Genomic DNA, 20,964 nt, shown 5'->3' on the forward strand with positions numbered 1-20,964 from the left:
TGGTATTGCCGAAAACCTGCTTGATACGCTGATATCAGGTTTTCTTTTTCCAAAACCCAGACGAGTCGATTATTAAACATTTTTTCAAATATTTTTCCCATAGCGCACGTCAAGGAAATAGGACGATAGCTATTGGGGTCTGTTAAATTTTTTTTTTCTTTGGTATTGGAACAACATGAGCTTTTTTCCACTGCTGCGGGTACATTTCATCCCGCCATATTTTATTATAAAGTTCTAATAATCTACGCTTTGCAGTGGTATTCAGCTGCCTGATCATATTATAATGGATTTCATCCGGACCAGCAGCTGTGTTACCTGATTTTTCCAACGCTTTCGCAAATTCTTCCATTTTAAATGGTACATTATATGAGTAATTATACTCAGTTCTGAAGTTTAGTAGACTAAGTTGTTATTTTTTAGTACGAAAATCTTCTTCGTAGCTGGCCGTTCTGCTGGCCTTTTCGAAGTGATTGGATAACAGCTCTGCAATTTCATATGGAGTGTCTTTTATTTCATCTTCATCTTGAAGGCTAGTTATGGGAGCAAAATCATTACGCCCACAAATCGCCTTCACTTTCTTCCAAACATCTGCTGCAGTAGTAGTTTTGTCGATGGATGACACGTATTGCTGCCAGGATCGTTTCTTTGAGTCTATCATAAGACGTTTTGCATACGCCCTGTATTTCTTAAAGGCAACAAGATTTTCTATGCTAAGACGCTTCTTAAAGGCGTTATACGCCCTTTTCTTTCTTTTTATAGCTTCACTTATTTCATCGTTCCACCATGGAACGGGTTTCTTCGTAAGTTTCCCAGATGTTTTGGGAATATATCTCGATGCCGACTCAAGTATTGCATTTGTTATGGCGTCGACATCATCCCCGATTACTTCAGTTGTTTCTGGGAGTATCGTTCTAGCTGTGAAGCTCGTCCAGTCTGCCTTATCAAATAACCATCTTTTAGAGATGGGATACGTTTTTCTTGTAATATCAGTTACAATTTGCACCGGGAAATGATCGCTTCCATGCAAATCGTCTATGACATGGAAGCTGTACCTCGGTGCTATCGATCCGCTTATAAGTGCAAGATCTATACAGGACGTCGATCCATCTCTGGCATTGAAAAAGGTTCCTGATCCGTCGTTTAAAATAATAAGTTCTGAATTCATCAAGAACCTTTCCAGTTCTCTTCCACGGGGATCTACTCGATCTGATCCCCAAAGAGAATTATGAGCATTAAAGTCACCACCAGTAAAACAGGTGGGGGAAGCTCGGAAATTAGTCTTGCTATGTCATCCTTATTCCAATCAAAATACGGCAAGTATATGCTGCAGACAGTGACCTGGAGCGGACGCTTCATTCTAACGGCGACCGCTTGTAGGTTTGCGTTTAGAACAACCGCTTCAGTGGTAGCTCTAGTTGATGTTAATATGGCTACTCCACCTCTAACTCTTACATTTGGCGGTTGATCTCACCGGAATGTATTGAATCCTCTTAATTTAAAATTTTCATTTCGGCGGAAATGCGTTTCTTGCAGACATATACAAATCGGGTCTACATCATGTACCAAGCGTTGGAGCTCATGGATGTTTGAAAAACATCCATTGATGTTCCATTGTACTATCGACTCGCTGATTTTAAATTATATTATAGCCTAGGTTTTCCCTTCGGCCATCCTTTTTTTCTTTTTTTCTCCATCTTACGAACAGCATCGTGTTCGTGGAGAACGTCGTCGCCCGTAAAGCTTCCAGTCTCCGAATCGGAGACCACCGAAGCCGCCGACGACGACGGGCATGGATCGGCACCGGTTACAGGCGCCGATTGTGGGGCGGCAACTTGGCCGACCCCAGACACGGGGGTCGCACCGGTCACCGCCTGTGGAAGGGGGGACACTCGTTCCCCCTGTGAAATTTTTTGTGGCCTCTGAGGCTTAGAGGCCACTTCAGTTACAGGAGGCTTGGGAGCCTCCATAACAGACTCTGTAGCTGTCACTTTCTTTTCATCAACTAAAATCTCACTAAGACGGACTTGGATTTCAGGTTTGGTGTCCGTTTTCTTCTGTACTGGAGCGACCTTCTGTTTTGGTGATGTGTCTTCAGGAAGCTGTACAATTATTCTTGGTTTAACAGGTTCTTTAGTGCTAAGAGGCTTCATTTTATTTTCAATTATCCTCTCAATTAAGCCAGGTAAGGTAGGTGCGAGTTTGTTGATGATTGCACTCTCATCATGTTGCTCTAGGTCTGCGGGCGTTTACGATCTTCTTTGCTTCAAAGTAGCTGACCTTTTGCAGGGTTTTTACTTCCTGCACAGCTACTTCGTCTTTGTATACAGGACAGTTCCTGGATCTACAGGAATGCTGTCCTCTGCAGTTTATACAGGTAGGAGGCTCCTTACACGGCTCTCCTTCATGAACTTCATCACCGCATACGCATATTTGCGGCCTCTCACACCTAACAGCGGTGTGTCCAAAGCGTTGGCATTTATAGCATCGCATTGGTTGCGGGACAAATGCCCGCACATCCAACCGATGTGTGCCCGCTCTTATCTTCTCCGGCAAAGTAGGCCGGTTAAATGTAAGAACATGGGATGCTGAAGGTAGGACTTCGCCATTCCTTCTCATGTTCAACCTCCGACATTCTAATACTTTGAATACATAAAAAAAAATTGAAAACATAAAAAACCTTGAAGGCCAATTAAAATCTAAATTTCTCGAAATTATTTTTTTCCTAATTTTGACCTAAGGAACTACATTGCGGCTCTGCTGGTGTGAGTAGTGGCTCCATCTTGCTGAAACGAGGCTTCTTCGACGGTCATCTCCAAGATCTGGAATAAAAATTGCTCTTTTGCCGATATTTATATTGCTTTTGCCGATATCTATCGCTATTCACAGCCCGCGAAACACCATTTTCTCAAAAAAACATTCGGCCCGATGATTTTTGTTGAGAAATAGTACACCACACCGTAACTTTTTGAAGCTGAAAAGACATTCATGTGAAACATGTGGATTGGTAGTAAACCTCCCCCCCCCCACTAAAAAAAGTACTTTGTTGACGTAGCCACTAAGGTGAAAATGGGTTTCGTCATTCATCCGCAAATTAAGTAAAAAGGAATCGTCAGTGTTGATAAATTGCCGGCAGTATTCCAGGCGTAATGCGTAATCGTTAGAGTTCATTTTATGGGCTAACTGGATTTTGTAAGGAAACATTTTTAAATCCTTGTGCAATTTTCTGAGCAGTGATGTTCGATTAATACCCAAATGAGTGGAACGTTTTCGTGTTGACATTGTAGCATCCTCCGATACACTGCTCCTTACAGATCAATATTTTCATTATTTCTGGAAGGTCTTGGTTTTCCTGATCTTCTTCTGGTATCTCCCACTGATCCAGTCTGTTCAAATTTAAAAATCACTGCGTGAATGGCGGCAGGTGATTTTCTAGTTTTATAAAACTTTCAAAAATTTAATTGTGTTTCAGAGACACTCCTCAATAGTAAAATGTGACTATTTTTATCCTTTCTTGGAGGGTGCATTTTTCTAAAATGAGCCTTGTTTTTGTTTAATTTTAATCTGAAAGAAAAAAAACGATTATATTTTAATAACTAAAAAATTAAATATTTTGTATAGTAAGTGAACACCATTATTAATTATTTTGACATATTATTAATTTTGTTAATACTATTTATTTTATTAGCTTCAAAGTATGTAATCATTTTTTTCAGGATAAAAGAAAAATATTACCTGAGAAAATTCATCAATTTTTTTTCAAAGTAACATTTCAAGATAATTTACTTTTATTTTTAAAAAATAGTAATTATTATGATTGTTTAAAAATCAGTCAGAGAAGATTTTGAAACTGACCACCATTAGAAACCACACGAGTCTCTACCCTTCTTCTGAAAGACAGTCTAACCTGCTCAAAAGTTTCCGGTGTATTCCTGTGTATTGAATAAATCCATTCTGGAGTCTCAAATTTTGGTCTTCAATATTGACATTACGTATTTTGAAATAAAATAAACTGCAATTTCTGTTTTGTTTTACTAATGAAGGGGACCTGCATAATTATCGATGAAAACAATATCCAAGTAATTTGAAAGCGAGTTGTTAATAGTTTAAACATGTTTAATGTATTAAAAAGTTACCATACTGAACATATTTGATACTGGTATTGGTATTGTATTTTGTCCAATGGCAGTATCTCAAGAATAGTCTGTTGTAAAAGCTCATAACCTCAGAATAAAGGAATAAAGTACATCATGCTATTTGCAATATAAACCATTCATTGTTTATAATAATACTTTTTATATTTTAATCATTAATTTTAGCCTTTTGATAATGAACTTCCTATACCTAATTATTTCACGGCCAACATATTTATTTTTATTACTAAAATACACTGTTAAGAAATTTTTGTTACATGTGTAGCTATGTAGTTCATAATACCAGGTGCTAAAGTTAACTGATCTGTAATTACCTAAGTATATTACCTAAGTATATAGCCTAAGTAATTACCTAGCCTAAGTATATTAAACCTAAGTATATTTACCTAAGCCTAAGTATATTACCCAGTAATTACCTAAGTATACTGGGAATATGCAAATTCAAATCTAGTAAAATGAAGTAGAAAAAAATAATTGTTACTTATATATATAGATTATTTAAACTTTATAAAATTATTCTTCATAACTTTATTTTTTAAACTAATTTTCAGGAAATTCAAATATTTTTGTTGTTGGCTGTGTCATCATGTTATGTAAGTGGTTTTCGTAAAGGCAATTGTAGTAGTCATTCGGATAATAAACACTTTCTTGATGGTTGTCACAGAACAGGTAATTTATTATTTATAACATTTTTATTTTTTAAAAATAAATTTTAAACAGTTAGTGATATAAATGATATAACAATATTTAGACAAACTTTTTCATATGTGAACACAAACACCGCAGCATGCATGCTAAAAAATATGAACTATATGCTAAAAAATGCAGTAACTTCTTGCAAAATGCAGTAAACTCCTTGAAAAAGAAACCGGCGTGTCTCAGTAGATTAGTAAATTGAATCCTTATAATCTGATGGTTGTTGTGTTCTCCTGAAACATCTTTAGAAATTAGTGTTGAATAATATGCCGCCTAGGTTCAATACCTAAGTTTGGTTTAACCGAGGTAATATTTTATTATTTGCTGGTTCATTCAAATAAATAAAAGTCTTTATTTCATTTACAATATAAATTAGTTTTATTATTTTCTTTGAATTTGTAATTCATATATATAACATTATTGTATTAATTAATTATACATTCGTAATAACACATGTTGAGTCTTTGAAGGATGGAACAAGGCTGACTGACAGTAGAGCATTAGACAAATTAATTTAATAAGGGTAACAAAAAAATGAGAATTTATAAAAGAAAGAGTGAATATTTATAAAGAGTAAAAAAAAATGTGAAAATTTTTATTTTTACAAATAAAAAAGGAGAAAATGAAACCTGAGTCTTAACAATTAGATCCTAGAACACTGAAAAATCTAATCAGTGAAAACATTATAATTTGTAAAAATGGTAAACTACCTTCATCAGAAAACAATAACTATGCAGGTTTATTGAGCCCTTCTCTCCACTCCATTTTCTTTACATTTCATTCTTTTTAAATCAAGGAGATTTGGTCAGCTGCATCCTGACTCTATATGGTACCTTCAACAATGATGGGGATAGCTACTTTTTTACAAGGGCTTAATTAGTTGGCAACTATGTCTGTGGGCTGTTCATGCATACTGTTTCCTAATATGGCAAAAGGGTGGTTGCTTTAAAATCCATAATAGTGGCTGAATTGTTTATCAGATAATATAAAAGAAATACCAAAAGATTAACTGAAGATTATTAAACTGATTTCCATAAATCTTCAAATGTAAAAAACAATGGGTGCAAATTCTCTGTGTACTATTCGTATTTAGGGAAGAAGCCAACAAGAGGGAAACATGCAATACAAACAGAAATAGAGATTACTAAAAAAAAATCAAGATTTTTATTAATTATAAATTACAATAATTAAACTTTCTTTTAAAAACAAATATTTATAATAACATAAAATAAAAATGGTTTTAACAAAAGGAAAGGGCTTCACAAATTTTACCATATATACCACCAACTGTAAATGATGTAGGCATAGTTCTTTAATATAGTTTAGTTAAAATTTAGAGCTATTTTCAAGAAATAACAATCCTTGAAAGATTTGTATCCTGGAAAAATTTTGAATTTGGAACAAAAAAAAAATCAAAAATATTAACCACTTGTCTTTGATAAAATTTAAGATTTATATTAGAAAATTATTACTGTAAGACAACTACAAAAAAAAGAACAAAATAAAGATTGAAACTGTATAGTTCAGTTGAACATAATCATTCTACTGGCATCTGTTGCAGAATAATAAATAGAGTCTTATCTTTCTTCTGGTAAGTCCTGGGTTCTACAAATTATGATACTAAACATTTTTTCATCATTGCTCCTTATAAAAAAGTCCAGACATCTGTTATGAATTAAATAATTGAAATAGAAACCAGTTTTAGTGAACAGTTGAGGCTTAACCCTAAACGACAATATTACTTATCACTTTTTAAGTAGAATTTTTCAAGTTTTTTAAGTAGAATCAATCCTGGGTTTTCTAAACAGTTCAGAAATGTTCTGCATCATGAAACAGAATTAAAATCCCTTTTGGCATGCCAGAAGGCAGAGGTAGATTTCACTGGTGCTAAATAGGGGATAAAAATTAAAGTTAAGAAAAATTTCAAATTTACTTAATATGACAATGGTTGCATGTATGAAAAAGGTTTCACGTGCTTATGACAAGCCCCACCTCCTTATAATTCCAGTAATATTTTGGTCATCCCTTGTTGTAAGGGTTGGTCATAATACAAAGTTGTTTAGACAAAAGTTGTGTAGGTAATGTTTAGAGGACTAATGACCACTTTAAACAGATTCGATGCTGTGCCTATTAAGGGAGGTATGATTTTTTTATTGTTTTCAAAACCCCATTTTTCCCGCCCATGGACCAATGGTTCGTGATATAAAAAAACTTTACTTGATAAGTTTTAGGCCCTTATCCTGCTTTTATTTTTATTTTTCACAGATTCTTGTGCCTTCTTTTTTCCTTAACAGTTTTCTGAAATATCTGATTTAATCTTATCTACTTAAACTACAACTGTTATGTGTTCTTCAAAACTATAATTTTATCTAAACCTAATGTTAATGTTATTAACAGAGCATTCTGTATTTGGCAAATAAAAATGTCTTTAATCAAATGATATTAAACCCTTCTTAAAACTATTAATATTTACTCTTAAATCAAACTCAAAAGTCATGTTCAGGTTTTTTTATGTTGCTGCAGAATATTCAAATGATCCCCTCTCTTTTCTGTTATAAGATAACCAATAAATACTAGTGCTAAATAACTGACTTAAAGTCAATTTCCCTTTCTTTAATGGTTTCAATGGATGAATAACTTACTTTTTTTAGTATTAGTGTGATATAAACAGCAGAGTCACTTTTTTGATCCTTTTTCAGTGAACGGGGTATCACTTTATTTTTAATTTTTTAATAAAAATACGCATTTTTACATTTATATAACAATAACCATATAACATTTTTATTGAAAAAGGACCAATTTTCCATATTAACAATAAATCTTGGATTAGTCTTTTATATTTTTTTATTTCTACTCATCAATTTTATTCAAACATGGGTCTTCAAATCGTACCCAAGAGAGGTCCAATATAAGCATTATTGCTTGTAAAATGTAATCTAACAAAACTTAACCTATGCTCCCTAACCTTGACTAGCGAGCATTGGTTAGTTTATATTTATAATTTCTCTGCAAATACCCTCTGAATTTTAAAGAAATAAAAAAAAAAGAGTACCTGTTTACTTAAAAAGGTTCCCTTTTTTTGTCCATAGTTTTTTCATAATAAGCAGCAGATAATTTATTAAATTAATCTTTATTTGGCTGATAAATGGAAAAAATTTAAATCGTCATCCATTAATATTACACCATTAACAGCACACTGAGAAGTGCACACTGTTAAAACAAATGTACCTTTGATTACACTGAAAGTATTGATTTTACATTAAAATTTGTCAGGAAATTTTTTACTTGATTTTTTTTCATCACCATAACCACAGTTTCCACTGCATTAATTCTCAAACCAAGAGGATTAGTTTCTTTCTTGGTTGTAACAACAGATGCTTCATCTTTTGCAAAAATGACAACATCATCTGCATATTCCTGCCTTTTCACTGTAAAACCTAATTCAACCTAATTCTACATCTCGAAAGCATGCATTGTTTATTCATTTTACCACAAGGTCTAAGGCTGTGTTAAAAAGCATTGGTGACAATGTGCATCCTTGCCTAATACCCGTGTTATTTCAAATATTTCTGTACTTTTAGTTTATATTCTCACTTTCCCACTTGATTCATTTATAAATTTTTAATCAGTCATCTGATCTTATCCTGGACACCATAGTGTTGCAAACATGACCACAAGTTTTCTCTTGAAAGTGAATCAAATACTTGCTTGAAATCATTGAATGTCATCATGCATTCTTGATTATATTGGACAGTTTTTTCAATAACTTGTCAAACAGCGAAAATATTGTCAATTGTTGACCAAGCAGGTCTGAAGCTGTTTTGTATCATACCAAGAACTCTAATGAAAGCTACCAATTGTTGTGAGTAGGGATGAGACGAATAGTTTACTAACAAAAGGCAAAGGAATATACCTCTGTAGTTCTTACAGTCAGTTGGGTCCAATTTTTGAATACTGGTATTATTATTCCAGTTTTCTATTCTTTGTTTCAGTACTCCAAATGATGTTGAAAAGATTTAGTGTGCAAGGCTTTACTGTAGTTATGCTGTTCTTTAGCAGTTCTGAAAATGGTTTGTTATTATTTAATTTTTGTATAGCATTTTGTAAGTTATTCAAAATGAAATGGCCAAAGTTCCCTGAAGAATGTCTTTTTCGTAATTTCAGTGCAACTTTCCCATTCACAGCACTTATAAGTATTTGAAAATGATTCTTATTGTGCTGTTTTGTTTGGTACCAACTTTCCAGAACTATTTTTTTACTTGACTAACTGGTCTGTACCACCATTGGTATGTTTTCCTAATTTCATAACAACACTATTCTCTGGTTATTAGCATTAAGTGTTGAATCAATCATTTTTAACTTTTCTTCCCACCACTTTTTCTTGCCAGCTTTGCAGGATGTCTACTTTTTTTCCAGCAGTATATGTTTTCGTTTTATTTCTTTTAATTTCTGTTGGTCTTGCCTTATTATTCCTGTGCAACTGTTGACCACCTGACGTCTGAGGGATTTCTTTTAATTAATAAGATCTAAAGTTTCATCTGAAATCCATGGTTTACTTTTGTATTTCACATATCCAAGGTGTTTTCTGGCTGCTACAAGTATGGTGTACTTCAGCATCTGTTGTTCATGTGACTGATTTGAATTACAATGATGTGTGAATTTTTCTAAGAACTAGTTAAAATCTTTCTTCACATTTTCATCTGCAAACAAGGTGTATTCCATTTTCTTGCTCTTGACTCATTCCTTTTTATGCCTCCTTTTGGTTATCAGATTCAGATTTTTTTATTACTAAATAATAGTCAGCAGCAGGAAATTCAAAGCCTCTGTAAGCTCTAATATTACTGAACACTCTTTTATATTTTTCAGTTCACAGTATTTGATCTAGTGATCTAACAATATTTTCTAGTATTACCACAAAGTGTAAATTTGTGGATCCTCTTACGTTTAAACACAGAGTTCATGATTTTCAGGCCCTTTGTGCTTGCGAATTCCTGAAGTTGTCCACTCCAATATAATTGACCAATGCTGAACCTAAAATCTTCAGTTACTGTAATTATGTCTTTTTTGTATACTTTGCTAATGGTGTCCAGCAAAATCATACAGAGATCTTGTGTGTAAATATTGATTATTGTGACTGTTCCTGAATTCAGTAATACAAAATCTCCTATTTTTGTTTCATTCTTTCCAGGAATTGTCTTCTACAGGGAGTAGATATTGTTTTTGCCTTTGCTAGTTCAAGAGCTAATAAGCATTGGTTTCCAGTTTCCATTAGTGAACAGATATTTAATGTTCCAAATCAAAATTCTGTTGATTTGGTAGTCCTTGAAGGTTTTTGGCTTTTTTGATAAGCGTGGATGTTGCATAGTTGATGCACTGTGGATCTTCATGAGTGATTACATTGTGTGGGAATCAGTTCAACTAGTTTCCACTTGTTGCTTGATCAGGTTAGCAAGCTAGACACTTTCAGTTAAAACAGGAGTACCTCATAAAAGTAAGCGTCATACTTCCACAAGAAGAATATCTAGCCCTATGTAATCTATATAATTGTTATGTTATGTGCAATATATAGAAATCTGAATTTTGATTTTCATGATGCAGTGAATTAAAAAAAAAAAATTAAAACCACTTACAATACAATTTATTTTAAGATTGCAGTTAAAGAACCATGTGAGCTAGATTTTGCTTCATGTTTAAGCATCTTTAGAGACTGCTGTTGGGAGTGTTGACTTTAGTGGTACTGAATGAGGCACTGGTGTTTGAATTGGGTTCTGAAAATATAATTTTTATTTACAATGTCTTGAAAGAGTGTAAGAGTTAAATTGTGTTTGTACATTGGGGAATTCTGTTTTTATGTGCTTTGAGTTGCTCAAATATATAGTGTGTATCATTTATTGCGAATTTTTAGAAACAACAAAAACACAAATTTAAATATCATTCTAAAAAACAAATGCAATTTACATTTACATATACTTAAAGACTACAATATAAAAACAATTAACTTTCAAACCCCAATTCAAACACAGTACAACATCCAAAATGATCACAGCAGTCAGCTCTCCCAGTCAATCCATAAAAGTTTAATATAAACTGTATTGTAATAGATTTTAATAACCTTTTAAGTTGGTAACATTTCATATCAGAGAAAATGACAGTTTTCATAGAAATTTGTAATATTAAAATCTATTGTGGTCTGGCTTTATGACTGGTTTGAATAACAACTACCAAATTACGGTCCTACTCGGCTGTTGCCTATAATTATGATCTCACGAGCCACTATACTTAAAACAAAGTAATTAGTTGTCAAAAACATTCACAAACTTTGGATAAAAATTTTACTCAATTCCTTATTCACATTTTAAAACAAGACAATCAATTTTTATTGATTCAATTGTTCTATAAAATAAGTTAAGTAGTCTACAAAATAAGTTAATAAGTTACATAAATGTCCGTATCTTCGTAATAATTTAAGAAATAACGTCATCGTGTCTTTATTGTGGAAACACTTACGTGGTTTCCATGGAGACCACTTATAACCCAATTCGTAGTAAGTATTTTAAAGATGTTTGGCTTTACGCCTAACAACAATCGGTAATGAATCTGCAGAATACCTTAAATTTCTAAAAGCAAAATTAGACTCGGCATGAATGTAAAATTTGAAGTGAATCTGAATAAAAATCATTCGTTACCTCCATTGAAATCCCGTCTCGTCAGTACATCTAATCGTGAATCCACGAGTACGATCTGCACCCGTACTTCCCGGTCTCTTACTGTTAGTAGTAGTGTTGATAATACAAATTTTTTTAAAAATAATGCATATTTTCCAGATTTTCCTTGGGATTTTTCACTTTTAAAGGAACATTTGCAGTCTCCTGTTGATATTATAACTGAAAATGCTGAGTATTTACATTTAAAACCACTCAAGTTTACAGCCTTGAACGATAAAATCTTACTATCAGTCATTGAAAACTCTGGATATGGAGGTAATTGGTTAACTTAAAATATTAATTTTATTTGAAATAAATATTAAATAAATTAATATTTGAGTTAAATATTTTATAAATTAAGAATTAAACTGTAACACTACAAAAATTGCTTCGTTACAGACCAGTTATAAATATTCTCTAGTGGAAGGAAATAATTGACTGCAATTGCAACTGGCCCGACAGTTTTCCCGAAAATTAAAATTGCATTCTTAAGTTTTTCACGTCAGTGTTGAAATAGTTTTGATTTATTGTTTAAACACAGAAACAAAGTAGCCTGATTTGTTTGGAATTGAGTAAATTTTTACATGTCTCTTTGATATTTGTTTATGAAACATCCTTTTAACTATCATATGTAATTAAAACTATTTGCTTCTATTTCAAAGTTACCATAAATTTTCTTGTTGCATAACTTACTTGAATTAGCAACGTTAGATATAGGTAGTTTAGTAAGGATCATTCTTAAAATTTTAATTGAAAGTGAGCTCAATGAATTAGGTTAAGATCACATTAATTTAGTTGTGGAGGAAGGTTGTCTTCATTTATTTTATGTTACTACATTAAGAAACCTTATAAATATTGATAATTCTAGGGTTTTTTTTACCTACTTCTAGTGGATGAAAAAGAATGCAAACCAATCTGTATACAGTGTTTAAACAGAAATTTCTTTGAATACCTCTCATCATTAATGCTTCCATTTTCCAATATCTAGAAAGCTGAATTTTTCATAGTCATGGGGTTTATTTAGTAATGTAAAACAGATCCCCAAAGGTTAAATTAAGTAACTATTGAAGAGGAGACAAAAACTGAGAAATGGAAACTTCATGCCTAACTCATTCCCCATTGTAAGCTATTTCTACAAAAGATTTTTCAATTTACAATTTATGGTATGAAAAGAGGCACAAACTGATCAAAAAGCCCTTATTGAATCTCCCATGCTTCATTCTTGCATTTATTAAATGTCTAGAAGGCAAAAATTTAGCATTGTTATTCTAAAAAAGTTATTAGAAAAAGAAATGAATTATTTTGATTTACAGCCACCAAGGGACCAAGGGCTTAAAAATTTAGCAAAAATTCAAAAAATTCATAAGATTAAAAATTTAGCATTTATCAGTAACAAGGATTATTTTGGCAAGAATATAATAAACAGATAGTGTAGCAACTTTTATGGCAATATTTTTTTAAATTATTAATGTACTAAAATTATGAACCGATGTAACACATGATTAGTCTAAATAATCTGTTGATTTACATAATTATTAACTAATTCTATTAGTAACTGTTTCAAATTTAGTACTTATAAAACAAAAACATATACCACTTTAATTTGAATCCATTTTGCCTCCTATAACTGCAGAAGAATCTATTTTGTTACTTAAAATTAAAAATTATAGTCTATTGTAATATTTAAAAATAATAACATAATTTTCTTGAAAAAAAAAAATTGTATATGCCCTTTATTTAAAGGTAAATGTATGTATTAATCGTGATTAATCACTTACAAAAAAGTGACTATACAGCTTATAACATAAATAGGAAGTAGCAGGAATAATATGATTAAATTCTCTTCCTTCCTTCAAAATTACTTAGGGGAAAAAATTGAATTTCCAGAAGGAAGGTATAAAAGTGGATGAAATTCACTTGTTGATTCTTAGCAAATAAATTATAATATTTATTTACCTCTAACAGGTATCTGACTGAGTAGTTTGAAGTTGAATCAGATATTTCCACATTTCAAACAATTTCAAGGTTGGCTGAGGATTTTTGTAACCCTGCACCTGTTCTTGGGTGGTTCTTTCATTTTTGGAAGAAAAGCTATCCAGAATAAGAATAGGCATAAAGATTTTGGTGTTTGTGGGGTCTTGAGAATTTTGCTGGGCGAGATCTTTTCTCTTACATTGCAATTTCCATATTAATCTATTGCTCTTTCTGACCAACCACCTCTTTTTACAATTTCTCCATTTTAGTTTCTGGATGTAGATCAGACTCTGCTTGGTAAATGTTAAAATGCTACGATCTATGGAGCTGCTAGACCTACAGCAACGTACCTCTCTCTGTCTGATGTTTCATGATCTGTGTGGTACTTTTTCATTTCTCCTCCCCAAAAAGTTTGCAAGTTTTTCACTTTAAAATAACTCAAAATAGCAGGAAACGTTGATATTAAGAATAACCAGGTTGGAGAAATAACTCAATAAACCTGATGTAACCATTTATATTAGCAAACTTCAAATAGCAGGAAATCACTGGTCATTTTAAAATTCTCCATATTAACATATTTTACATATTAGAAATATAACCATTTTTGCTTTTCTATAAAAATTATTGCTTTAATATAAATTATCAATATAATCTAAACAAACTTAACCTATGCTCGCTAACTTGACTAATTAACATTAATGTTTTGATTATTTAAATAATGATTAATTGCAATTATTACTGAATTTATTATTTAAATATTTAAAACATTAATGTTAATTAGTCAAGGTTAGTGAGCAAAGTGAGCATAGGTTAAGTTTAATTAGATTATATTTATAAAATAAATATAAATGGTTACAAAAATGGTTATATCAGGTTATTTCCTCCCACCTGGTTATTGTTAACATCAATATTTCCTGTTATTTTGAGTTATTTCCAGGTGAAAAATTTGCAAACTTTTAGGGGAGGGGAGAAACAAAAAAGTACCTCTTGTCAGAAGTCACTGATCAGTTAAAGATGGTCTTCCAAAAACAGAAAATAGTGCTACATCTCAAAATATTGATTATAATCTATAACCAATCAAGGACCATTGAAATAACAACTAACACAGAATGATGTATCAATTTGCTCTGTTAGAATACTATAACCTTATAATATAACTTTTACTAATTTACTTTAAATCTTATTTTTAATAATTAATAAAAATGTCTTTATTTTTTATAGTCTCAGTACAAATAGAGACAAACCTGGAATTATTTAATCCTCCATTACCACAGCTTAGTGGATCATTTTTGAAAGATACTTATGTTTTTGAAAACATTCATTACCATTGGGGTAAAGAAAATTACTTTGGTAGTGAACATTTTATTAATGGTGAGAGGTAAGTTTATTTGAAACAATATTTTTCCCCTTTACAGTCTATGTAATATCAATATTTTTATTAAGAATATTATTTTACAATGTCATCTTAATTTACTGTGTAAAAGTAGCTGTTTTTTTAATAATATGCTTTAGATATCTGTTTAGAATTTTTTTTCCTTATTTTGACCTATTCTATTTGTGCATTTATTCTGTCTTATTCTAGATTTTTATTTTTCCCTCTATCTCTCTCTCTCTCTCTCTCTCTCTCTCTCTCTCTCTCTCTCTCTCTCCTCTCTCTCTCTCTCTCTCTCTCTCTCTCTCTCTCTCTCTCTCTCTCTCTCTCTCTCTCTCTCTCTCTCTCTCTCTCTCTCTCTCTCTCTCTCTCTCTCTCTCTCTCTCTCTCTCTCTCTCTCTCCTCTCTCTCTCTCTCTCTCTCTCTCTCTCTCTCTCTCTCTCTCTCTCTCTCTCTCTCTCTCTCTCTCTCTCTCTCTCTCTCTCTCTCTCTCTCTCTCTCTCTCTCTCTCTCTCTCTCTCTCTCTCTCTCTCTCTCTCTCTCTCTCTCTCTCTCTCTCTCTCTCTCTCTCTCTCTCTCTCTCTCTCTCTCTCTCTCTCTCTCTCTCTCTCTCTCTCTCTCTCTCTCTCTCTCTCTCTCTCTCTCTCTCTCTCTCTCTCTCTCTCTCTCTCTCTCTCTCTCTCTCTCTCTCTCTCTCTCTCTCTCTCTCTCTCTCTCTCTCTCTCTCTCTCTCTCTCTCTCTCTCTCTCTCTCTCTCTCTCTCTCTCTCTCTCTCTCTCTCTCTCTCTCTCTCTCTCTCTGTGTGTGTGTGTGTGTCTCTCTCTCTCTCTCTCTCTCTCTCTCTGTGTGTGTGTGTGTGTGTGTGTGTGTGTGTGTGTGTGTGTGTGTGTGTGTGTGTGTGTGTGTGTGTGTGTGTGCACTTGCACATGTGTGTTTTAATGCACAATAATTATTAGATATCAATAATCAACCAATGTGATCTATCAGTAATACTGAATAAAGTATCTGACAATCAATGTTATCTCTTTTCACATGAGAATCTTTTCACAGTGAATCTTTTGGAAGATTCACTGTGAATTTGTAAATCAATTTGGCCCAGCTCTATTCACCCAATATGATCTCATTCAACATTTTAAAAGGTTTGTCCAACTGTCCTGTTTGTATGAGAAAGGGATAGAGGTTGAACACCATGTAGCTACTCTCTCATTAATGGTAACACTTTATGGCTTATTTTATAGGTGCAGATAGAGCATGTTAACTGTGATATTTCTAAGAAGAAATATTAAATAGATTGAAGAGAGATTACTTAAAGAAATATATCTGAATCAGAAAATGGCTGTAAAATAAAGGACGTTCAGACTAATTTGCTTGATTTAAGATAAGAATTAATGAAAGTGTTGCCTGCTGCATATGTTATTTAATATGTTTGATAAAGATGTGATAGAAAATGCTTCAGAAGATGAAGGATCTGTGTAGGAGGAAAGAGGAAAATTATTCAAGGTTTATAGTTGATATGGTTTTTTTAGGAGGTGAAGTCTAGAAAATTCAATAGACTATTTCAAAATAAGAAACACAGTGACAATATAAAATGAGAATAAATGTTAGCTAAAGTAATAAAAATATGAGATAATAATTTAATGAATGTCTGCACAAAAGGTTGAAGAACTGAATAAGTCAAACATTACTGTACTGTATTAACAGGCAATTACAAAATAACAAATTAAATAAAAATAAGAATAGCAAGAAGATACCTGTTATGTAGCAAAATAAAGTTAGAATTGAAGAAACATTTTGTGAAGAATCGCATTCAGTGTACTGAATGTATGATGTAAAACACTTGTAAAGCACTAAGAAAATGAGAAAAAGAAAGGCTGGAGAGATTTGAAATGTAGACATGAAAATTGGGAGATGAATAAATGGAGATACATTGAAAAATAAAAATTAATGAGCAGAGTGAAGGAGAATAATTCCAAAAAAATTAACTTGTGAGGACATATTATTAGAGGAGCATTGATTAAAGCAGTACTTGGAGAATCAGTAGAAGTTTTAAAGAGAGAGGGAGAAAAGGAGTAAAAATTAGACAAAAAGGAAATGGGAGCTATCAGGTCTTAAAGGTTTAGCTGGGAATCAATGAGAGAATGGAAATGAACATAGTGCAAGGGACGTGATTCAGGACAGATTACTATATGATGATAAATTATTAAAACAGTTTTTCTTTGTGACATAGAGAAATAGGAAAACGGATGGCCAATATATATATATATATATATATATATATATATATATATATATATGATAAAATCACCAATTTCACAGACTAATAAAATTTTGCAATAAGAGTAGTACCCTAATTATAATTTATGAATGAGTAATGAATATATTCCATATCTGAGATATTGGGTAAATTTTGGTGAGATAAGGGGAAAAACCATTATTACTGACCAATTAATCTTAAGAAAAATATAATCTTTTTAACATTTTCATTTAAATAATGTGTTACTAATTAAAGTTATGTTTGCTTATTTTTACATTATTTAGTTTTTCTCTGGAAACTCATATGGTTACCTTTAAGAAGTCATATGGTGATATTAATAATGCTCTCAAATATAAGGATGGAGTTGTTGTATTAACATTTTTTGCAAAGGTAAATAATAAAATATAAAATTAAATAAAAATTATATAAAATTTAAATATAAAATTATATAAAACCACATGGAAGATTATAAACATTAATAGTTTGGTAAATAAATTTTATTAATAAGGCTAAAAATCAATAATCCTAACTTTTGAGATGTAAAATTCAGTTATTATTACATTTTTTCCATAAAAATTGGAAGGAAATATCACTTCAGAATGAAAAAAAAAACACACACAAAAGAACACATTTAAATTTTATAGGTTTTAATTTTTTTAAATGTGAAATATTTTTTGTAATAATATATTCCAAGAGAAAATTTGACATATTGATTGCTTTTTTTTAATAATCTGATAGATTCTTGGTGCTTTGGATATTTTTTTTAATCTGATGTTCATAGACAGCTGTAAGAGATTATTACATCCTTTCTGAACACAAGACCTAGGAAATGCTGTTAGAACCTAAACCTAATGGTGAATAAGAGACTGTATCAAAGACCCAAATGCATTACTTTCTCATAAAAAGACAACATTTTACAGCATACGCAAAGAAGTAGCTAAACTCTGTGCTCCTTCAAATTTCTGAGAAAGTAAGAAAGAACCATAATCCACCTTGAAAGTTGAAGAGCTCAGTAAAAAATCACACAAATAGTTTGAGGAAAAACTCTTAACAATTTTGTTAACTTTTGACTGCAGTTTTTCTCATTTAGAAAAATAAAAACATGAATTTGTAAACATTAATCTTTTTTGGTTTTTGAGAGGACCAAGCTGCACAAAAATTTTTTTAGGTAAGATACTTATTCAATTTTTGTGCCAAGATATAATAAAAATAACAGCATCCATATCATAAGAACTTTGGGTCTATTATATTCTAACTGATAGTCAAATAAATCAATGTGTTATATGAATTTTAGATGCAGTGAAAGCTTCAATTGAGTGAATAAAACATATAATGAATGCAAAAGCTTTTAATAAAATTTAGCTAGTTTTAGAATTTTAAAGGGATTGTATATTTTTAAGGTTTTTTGTTGTCATTAATGACATTAGTTCAATGCAATTCTTTATTCCTTTAAGTTCTATGTTAGTATTGTAATTGCAGGATATTATGTGCAATGTACGTTCTATTAGGCCCAGCTTTACCTCATAAACTTTTCAAAACAAGGTACTGGCTTATTGTACATACACTAGATAAGAAAATTTGTTCCAGGTGAATAGGCAGTGCAATCAGCAATTCTAACAATAACTTTAAACAATGAGTAATAAAGTTACTCAAAGGGTAATATAGGGCGACACTCTTTCGACAGCCGACACTCTCTATCAAAGCATTTCCAAACCTAAGTTTATGTGAACTTTTTCTTCATGTGTTTTTATGAATTTTCACCAGTAGAACATGTCCTGCTAGTTTGTTATAATCTTCGTGAATCACTATATTTATCATAATCTTTTTTTCAAGTAGAAATTTCTCAATGAAATCAATCGATGAAGTTTTTATAAAAATTAATTATGTCAGTTATCACTATGATTCTTAGATAATCATCCTCTGATGAAGCAACTCAATCTTTTGAAGTTATGTCAGTTTTAAATCTATTTGGTAGAGCAGGATATTGGCTTCAATCTCTCTCTTACCGATTCGAACAAAATAATACACCAGTCAAAAACTTTGGTGCGTGAAATATAATTAAACTAGTTTACTTCCGTTAAATAATAACTCTGTAAAAAATTAATTCTGAGAACTATTAATAATTAGCATGTCCTTCAAATAACACAAAGCAATTTCATCTATAGTATACTTTTAGAATAATTTACTGATAACACTGGTCAACAAAAAATTTGGAACTAAGAAGGGAGTAGGTGTTTGATATAGAATTTTATATGCTGAATCTGAATAAATATTTTGAAACAAGCTATTACATAACATTCTTAAGTTACAACCACTTAAATTTATTTGTCCAATCATTCGTGGAACAAACAAGTTAGTACGTCTATATGTTTGTTTATTCACATCTGATATTGTGATGCATGCTTTAGACCTATATTTGTTACATATCAGTTGAATGATATCATTTCATGTCAAGCCAGACATATATAGATATGTCAGTGAGTGTCAAGTAATGAGTAATTCAATGTGATGAAATTTTCTTCAGTATGAGTTCAGCTCTTGGTATGATTTGTTGTGTTCTTTAGTTATGGTAGTGGTTTTATCATATATATATATATATATAATAAAGATTGTTTCATAAGTGATGCCATAAATTTAGTAAAATATTTTTTTTGGTAAAGATTTAGGTACAGAGCAACTTTTGGTATTATTTTATTGAACATCAAGATCTGTTAAGTTGTATGTATGTGTTTTGTGCTGTCTTTCATTACACTCCAAGGTGAACAAATTTTATGAAGTATTTTAAGTAATCAAGTATTTATAAATTAAAACTTAATTATTTTTATAATTAAGTAAATATTTCATTAAAACATTTTGAATTTTTTAATGAATAAGAATTAGGCTTGTAATAATTCACCAAATATTTTTTGTTACGTTTGCAAAGAATTCACTGCAAGTCAACAAAAACCAGTATTGAACCTGCTGAAAAACTGCTAAAAACATTATTTTGACTATCCCTTGGGAGGCCAAGATAAATCCTGGGCTCCACATGTAGCATGCATAAAGTGCTACGTTAAATTAAACCAGCAATTAAAAGAAAAAAAAAGAGCATATGCGTTTTTGTGTACCAATGATTTGGCAAGAGCCTACTATTATGATGACTGCTATCTTTGCTCAACAAATGTTACTGGTTTCAATTCATACAATAAAAGCAGTATCGCATACCCAAATGTTTGTTCAGCTATGAGATTAATACTTCATGGTGTTGATTTACCGATTCTGACTGCTCCAAATTTCTGATACCGCAGATGGCTCAACCAATGAATCCTCAACTTCAATAGGTAATAATTACATTCCAGAAGAATTAAAGAATCAAATACTGAACCTAACGTCATCAAACAAGCAGAACTGAGCGACCTAATTTGTGACTTGTATTTGTTGAATCAACATGCAGAACTCTTAGGTTCACGTCTTAAAGAATGGAATTTATTAAACAAGAATACTAAAATTTCAGTATATAGAAATCAAAATGAAAATTTACTGAAATACTTCGAAATGGTTTAATTTGTTCCTGCCGTGATGTTAAGGGGCTAATGTCTGAACTGGTCTCAGCTTGGCCATTCTTGAAATGTGTGTTAATTGAAACCCAACCACCAAAGAACACTGGTATCCACGATCTAGTATTCAAAACTGTATCTTCTTGATTTCTAGAGTGGCTTTAAAAAATATATGTGTTTCTTGTGTTTGTAGTATAGTCGGGCTACAGCTAAACACTATGCAGTTAAAGACTGGCCAAAAAGAAATCAATTTACCCCAGGAAAGGAAAATGTTGCC

At 31.7% G+C, this 20,964-nt stretch overlaps 1 protein-coding gene across 2 annotated transcripts in view; it reads left to right on the top strand.

Moving 5' to 3' along the window:
• LOC142330337 (carbonic anhydrase 1-like) overlaps nucleotides 1-20,964 on the top strand; it is a 79,665-nt gene that overhangs the window by 50,716 nt on the left and 7,985 nt on the right. The window contains exons 3-6 of one of the 2 annotated variants that reach the window (XM_075375564.1): nucleotides 4,703-4,820; nucleotides 11,672-11,827; nucleotides 14,747-14,903; nucleotides 17,436-17,541. In XM_075375564.1, the coding sequence (XP_075231679.1) occupies nucleotides 4,703-4,820; nucleotides 11,672-11,827; nucleotides 14,747-14,903; nucleotides 17,436-17,541 (537 nt within the window). The remainder of the gene's footprint in view (nucleotides 1-4,702; nucleotides 4,821-11,671; nucleotides 11,828-14,746; nucleotides 14,904-17,435; nucleotides 17,542-20,964) is intronic. The other variant, XM_075375565.1, reaches the window with a different exon arrangement.

This window comes from Lycorma delicatula, chromosome 9, assembly GCF_047948215.1.
Source record: "Lycorma delicatula isolate Av1 chromosome 9, ASM4794821v1, whole genome shotgun sequence".
NCBI classification, from domain to species: domain Eukaryota; kingdom Metazoa; phylum Arthropoda; class Insecta; order Hemiptera; family Fulgoridae; genus Lycorma; species Lycorma delicatula.